At 39.7% G+C, this 6,000-nt stretch overlaps 1 protein-coding gene across 1 annotated transcript; it reads left to right on the top strand.

Annotated features, from left to right (window-relative positions):
• The first annotated feature begins 1,119 nt into the window (after nucleotides 1-1,119).
• On the top strand, nucleotides 1,120-5,931 carry LOC104420966 (autophagy-related protein 18c). The gene is made up of 5 exons (XM_010032757.3): nucleotides 1,120-1,273; nucleotides 2,595-3,426; nucleotides 3,736-3,994; nucleotides 4,393-4,516; nucleotides 5,562-5,931. Exons 2-5 carry the CDS (start codon nucleotides 2,647-2,649, stop codon nucleotides 5,653-5,655), a joined length of 1,257 nt encoding a protein of 418 aa, XP_010031059.1. The 5' UTR covers nucleotides 1,120-1,273; nucleotides 2,595-2,646; the 3' UTR covers nucleotides 5,656-5,931.
• Nucleotides 5,932-6,000: the final 69 nt, after the last annotated feature.

Genomic DNA, 6,000 nt, shown 5'->3' with positions numbered 1-6,000 from the left:
TCGGGAGACCAAATTTGGATTTATTTGGAAGGCATGCGCTTCCAGCAACTTCTGGCAACTTGCATATGGGATAATTGAACTCAATTAAATTCAGGAAACCTAGGTTAGTAAATCATGCGAATTGTGATTGGTGTTGCATCACCCAACCCTAGATTAATACCAAGTCACGTTCATTGAAATGATAGAAAGTAGTGCATCGGGTGAATTGCAATGCATCTATATAGCGTGCTAGTGGATATCAATTTAAAAATGAGTAGAAAGCTTTTATTTGCGAATTAAATAAATGATTTTCCTTACAAGAAACTTGATAAAACACGTCATTTAAGTATCATAAACTCCTCTGACATTTTACAGCTTCGGCTAAATCGATTGGGATCTCATGTAATCAAAACTTCCGTAGCTCATTTCAAGACCACCTGGTGTATATTATCCTAATTAAAGGAATCTCTGTAAACTTTATTAAACTCACTAAAAGAATTCACATTTGAAGAGAAATTTGACGTATCTTGAATGACACCCAAAACTTGACCTTGGACCTTGTCACCGCAGCACCTCAAGTATAGCTTCCTAAAACGTGGCATCATCTTTGGGCCGTGGAAGGATATTGGGCCGAACACGAGTACGGCCCAAAAGAATAATAGGGGAAAATGTTTACAAAACGTATTAAGAAAATCTTCACAAAAATATTACAAAAAACAGACCACAACCTAAAAAAGAAAAGTATAATTACATAAATGGTCATTGAACTTTGCCCCAATATACAATGTCATTCATGATATTTTATTTGTCTAATGTGGCCTACAAACTTTAATTCAATTTGCAATGTTATTTCTTAAACTCTTGGTATTTTAATATAATCCCTAAACTTTTAATAAGTATTCAATTGAGTCCACTCACCATACGCAAATATTCAACATCGTTCTTCTTTTAATTCAACTTCAAGGATAATGTTACTCACTTATATACAATGTATAAAATAAATTGAACATATATTAAAAGTTTCCGAATCATATTAAATGAATTAAAAGTTCAAGAATAACATCATTTATCATACTAAAGTCTTAAATCAAATTAAATAAATTAAAATTTTAAGAATCTTATTCCACGTGAAATCAAAATTCAGGAACGGTTCACGTTATTATTCGGAAAAGAAAAGCAATCATATAGAATCCTGGTCTTTTCACTTCATCGTCGTCTCCATCTAGCGATTCTGTGCGGGCAGCTCTGTCGATCTCTCCCGATCGATCGGCGACGAATCGCGATCCGGAAAACGGTAAACCTCGATCTCCAATCGCTGTTCCCTGGAATCTCGTAGGGCTCTCGTCTTCTTCGTTCGTTTCCCTTCTTCTTCTTCCTCGTTAGCGGATTCGTGTCTTCGACGTCGGCCGGAGATTCGAGCCCCCGGACGCCGATTCGTCGCGAGTTACGTGCATTCCCCGTCTCGGGCACTGTCTGGATAGCGGGCTCTGGTTTTTTTCTGATCGCGATTCGAGTTCTGGTGTGCGTTTCGGTGTTTTGGTTTGGGGAATGGGCTGGAGTGTATCCCATCGTTTTGGAGTTCAATTTCGATCGGCGTGAGCTGGTGTTTTCGAGAATGTGAATTGGGTTTGTGGGTTAAGAGCAAAACGATGGCTTGGCTTGGCTCTCCGCTTGCTTATCTGCTACCCATGTTAGCCCTCAATAAGAGGACTGCCCACCAAGAGCTTAGGTTGATGGAGGGTGAAGATTTTTTTGTCATTGCTAAAGTATTTCTCGTGGGACCGACATATGGCTTTACTTTTGACACTAACTCACTGAGCTTCCGAATCGCTCTTGCTTTCGGAGGCTCCGATCTTGTAAATTTTGGCTTGGCAGCAAGGTCTCACCTTTGAAGTCTACTGGGGAATTCTAATCTAGTGTCTTTCCTGATGTGTTGGGAGCTCCATTGACCTTTCGCATCACAAAAGTCTCACTTATGAAGTCTACTGTTGATTTTGCTGTTGTCTTTGTGTAGCCTTTTCTTTGGTTGGCTGCATTGTTTTGACACTCACCTGGCAAATGGTCCTCACAATTGGAAGTCTATTGATGATTGAAACCCCGCCTTGTCCCTAATCTTTTCCCAGGTGCCCCACTATCTGGGATCTAGACGAGAAGCACGGTTTTGGCTATGATATCGACTGATTTGACTCTTAGAAGAATTTATTCCTAAAGCTAGCTATTAGGTGATTGAGCAATAGAGTTTCTTCCATAATTGATGTGCTGCATCTTGGCGGTTCTCTTTTGATATGCAGTCTTCTTGTCCGATGCCAAATACTATTTTTGCTTAGTTTGTTTGGGAGATGCAGCCCCAACACTGCTCTTGGTTTCTTTAATCCTGTGTTGCATTTTTGCTTTCTGTTTGGTAATGGGGTATTAGAAATGCTTGCACTTATTTGTACTTTCACTTCATGTAAGTTCCATGGAGGTACCGCACCTTTTCTTAAGTTGCATCATCATTTAAATGTTTGACTCTGTGCCTACCATATATCTACAATTGATAATTGACAATATCCTAAGTCATTTGTAAGGATTCTTGAGATAGTGCAGCTCATTGATGTGACATTTTTTGATGGCAGAATCTTATCTGTGGTGGTCTTGCTTCCCATATCCTTGCTAAACATACTATTGATGACTGTTCCCTCCTCCCCCATGAGCTCTACCGTTTCAACGCCACATGGAATGTTGCCACCAACAAGGCTTGGTAGTTATGATTCTCCTATTTCTGGGGCTTCCGGGTCATTTGCACAGCCTGAACAAGAATTTAATGACAACAATGAAACAGAGCTACTATCCGTGTCTTGGAATCAGGACTATGGTTGCTTTGCTGCAGGCACAAACCGAGGCTTCCGTATCTATAATTGTGAGCCCTTTAAGGAGACTTTCAGGCGAGATTTGAAAAGTGGGGGATTTAAAATTGTGGAGATGCTCTTCCGTTGCAACATTTTAGCTCTTGTTGGTGGTGCTGCTAATTCCCAGTATCCACCAAATAAAGTTCTAATCTGGGATGACCATCAGAGCCGTTGCATCGGTGAATTTGCATTTAGGTCAGAAGTTCGTGGTGTGAAACTAAGACGGGATCGAATTGTCGTTGTCCTTGAGCACAAGATATATGTACACAATTTTATGGACTTGAAGCTGCTCCATCAAATTGAAACTGCGGCAAATCCTAGGGGACTCTGTTGCCTCTCTCAGAATGTGAACGCATTTGTTTTGGCTTGCCCTGGTCTTCGTCGAGGACAGATTCGGATCGAGCATTTTGGACTTCGTATGACGAAATTCATCAATGCACATGATTCTCAGGTTGCATGCTTTACCTTGACAACGGATGGGCTGCTTCTTGCAACAGCAAGTGCTAAGGGTACTTTGATAAGAATATTTAACACGATGGATGGAACTCGGTTGCAAGAGGTAATGGGCCATGTGAAAATTCACCTACTGAGTTTATTCTCCTTCTTAAATTATTGCGTTTCAAAAGATAGGCTGGTGGAGAATTCATTTTATCTGCTAGGTAAATGAAGGAATCAAATGAAACAGGTAAAGGCAGTTTTTTGACGACATTATAAACTAGGTTATAAAGAAACCATTTTTTGCCTTGGAGTCGATTACCATGCGAATGCAATATTTATTACAGTGAACGATCATCTATAGGATCTTGTTAGGTTTAGATTCACATTCAAACTAAGTGTTCTCTCATTCATTTCTCATGCTTTTCAATAGGTACGTAGAGGAGTGGACAGAGCTGAAATTTACAGCATTGCTCTCTCGCCTAATGTTCAGTGGTTGGCTGTGTCTAGTGATAAAGGTACTGTCCATCTATTTAGTCTCAGAGTCAGAGTTGCAGGCGAGGACTCTCCTGCACATTCAGATGTTGCCCAGAGTCCGTCACTAGCGTGCCAGAATTCTTCAACTTCGCTTGATACCCTCATATCTACAAGCACCGGTGCCAATCCTGGTTCATCATTGTCTTTTATGAGAGGTATGGTTTGAAATATCTTTGATTAGGATTAGTGGTAATGGAGCCAATATGCCTGATGGCTTCCTTAGATGTCCGATTTAATTTTTGGAGAAACAGAAGGGTAGCTTTACATGATCTGGTTTGAAGTTTGAGAAAATGAGAGTATGGATGTTGCCAAATGCATTATGTCTGGAAATATTCGATGGGTTGGACATATTTATTTGTAGCTGTTTGGGACTTAAAATGACGCACATATTTTGGACTTCTGAAAAATGCATCTGTTGGTTTCAGGCTCTTCTTATCAAAGCATCTGGAATTTGATATGCTGCATAACTGTGTATCTTGTCTTTTGAGACGGAATTATCTACCCCCTGTAGGATCTCCCTCTGATGTCTTTGTGATTCTGCCCTCTTTTCCAGGGGTTTTACCAAAATATTTTAGCTCAGAATGGTCATTTGCCCAGTTCCATTTACCTGAAGAGACTCAATTTGTCGCAGCTTTTGGATCCCAAAATACTGTACTAATCATTGGCATGGATGGGAGGTAAAGATTTTCCTACGTTGTTTAAAGTCAGTTTTGTAGTTTCTTTTCCCTCTTTCAGGTCGATTCTCCAAAGCTGACCTCTGAATTTTCTGTTTCCTTCCTAAGCAATGAAATGGCTACATTATCTGAAATGATGCTGCTTCTCTAGCTATTTCTGTGATATAGCACTTTTATTTGGCTTTTCTTTTTTCTGCAAAATGCTAGCTGTCTTCTAACCGTCCGCATGTGTTTTTTGCCTGTTGATTTGGAAGAGAACTATGTGATGGTGGTCTTTCTCTTATCATCTTCTGATCAACTTTTTCTGATACTTGCTTAGAGGAAGCAGTTGGTGTGGGCTATTACTTTTTCATTTTCTCAATTAAGAACTGGATATGAGCACTTGGGAACTGGCGTTTGGATGAGGGAGGTGTTTATTCAATGACACTACCATATGAGTTTCATTTTTTCAACATCAAGATATAATTTGTGAGAGTTGGGGGAAAGCATGTCAGTAAGTCGTAGCACTGCAATGAAAGTCTCATGGTTTATCCAGACATGGCCTACTTTATAGCTATTCCAGATGAAACCGTTGAACTTTACTTGCACAATTGGGGAAGACGACTACACTGCGAGTAGATAATTACCATGCCTTACTGCTGAACCCATGGGAAATAGCAAGCCATTGCATGTGTTACCTCAAAGAAAAGCCTAATGGAAAATGTGGGGTTCTCCACTTCCTAGCAAACAGTCCCACTTACTCCCGAAAGTGCTTTTGACACTTTGGTCCCATAATCTCTCTTCTTCTCAGCGTTCACCCTTTTCCCTTACTTTGAAAGGTGAAGACATAATATCTGGTGATGGAACATTAGGATTTTAAAACATCCAGTTCCTTCGCATTGTCAGGCAAACTTGTTCCTGATCTTTTGAAAAGCATGCTCGATGTGTTTTTTGATTATGGCGCAGTGATGTTTTTCTTTTCCTTGACAACTTAACGTATTTGACTTTAATTGATCATATTAGAGATTTTACCTCTCTCAACACATTTTTTTCCTCCATGCATTTTCAGTTTCTACAGGTGCAGTTTTGATCCAGTCAATGGAGGGCAAATGGTGCAGCAGGAATATAATCGTTTTCTGACAAGTGATAATCAGCCTAGATAAGTTTGTCGACAGCATCTGAACCTGCTCACTCTATTTTCAAATTTTATGTCTATAAGGTATAAAGTGTACATATATATGCAAGGTGCCTTAATGATCGCCCTACTTATTTGGTATAGATATGTTAACTGTATCTACTTTGTGATCGTGGTGCATTAGTATTTACTGGCCAGTGGCATATGTACATGAAGTAATCAGTTGAAAGTATGACTTTAAATTGCAGTCGCCAAACTTGTAAATGTGGTTACTCTTTGGCTTTTGAGCATCATGTTTAGTCTATCTTTAAAGACTTAGTATCAGTACATAAAATCATGTTAGGATGCTATTAATGGCTGGTTCCTACTTGGG

Source organism: Eucalyptus grandis, chromosome 10 (assembly GCF_016545825.1).
Source record: "Eucalyptus grandis isolate ANBG69807.140 chromosome 10, ASM1654582v1, whole genome shotgun sequence".
Lineage (NCBI taxonomy): Eukaryota > Viridiplantae > Streptophyta > Magnoliopsida > Myrtales > Myrtaceae > Eucalyptus > Eucalyptus grandis.
This window is presented reverse-complemented; position numbering and strand designations above follow the sequence as displayed.

What these genes read in the sequence shown, in the direction of transcription:
- LOC104420966 (XM_010032757.3), top strand. Translation starts at nt 2,647, where the DNA reads ATGACTGTTCCCTCCTCCCCCATGAGCTCTACCGTTTCAACGCCACAT. An exon ending in ATGGAACTCGGTTGCAAGAG is followed by an intron (nt 3,427 to 3,735) that starts GTAATGGGCCAT and finishes GCTTTTCAATAG; the next exon opens with GTACGTAGAGGAGTGGACAG. An exon ending in ATCATTGGCATGGATGGGAG is followed by an intron (nt 4,517 to 5,561) that starts GTAAAGATTTTC and finishes ATGCATTTTCAG; the next exon opens with TTTCTACAGGTGCAGTTTTG.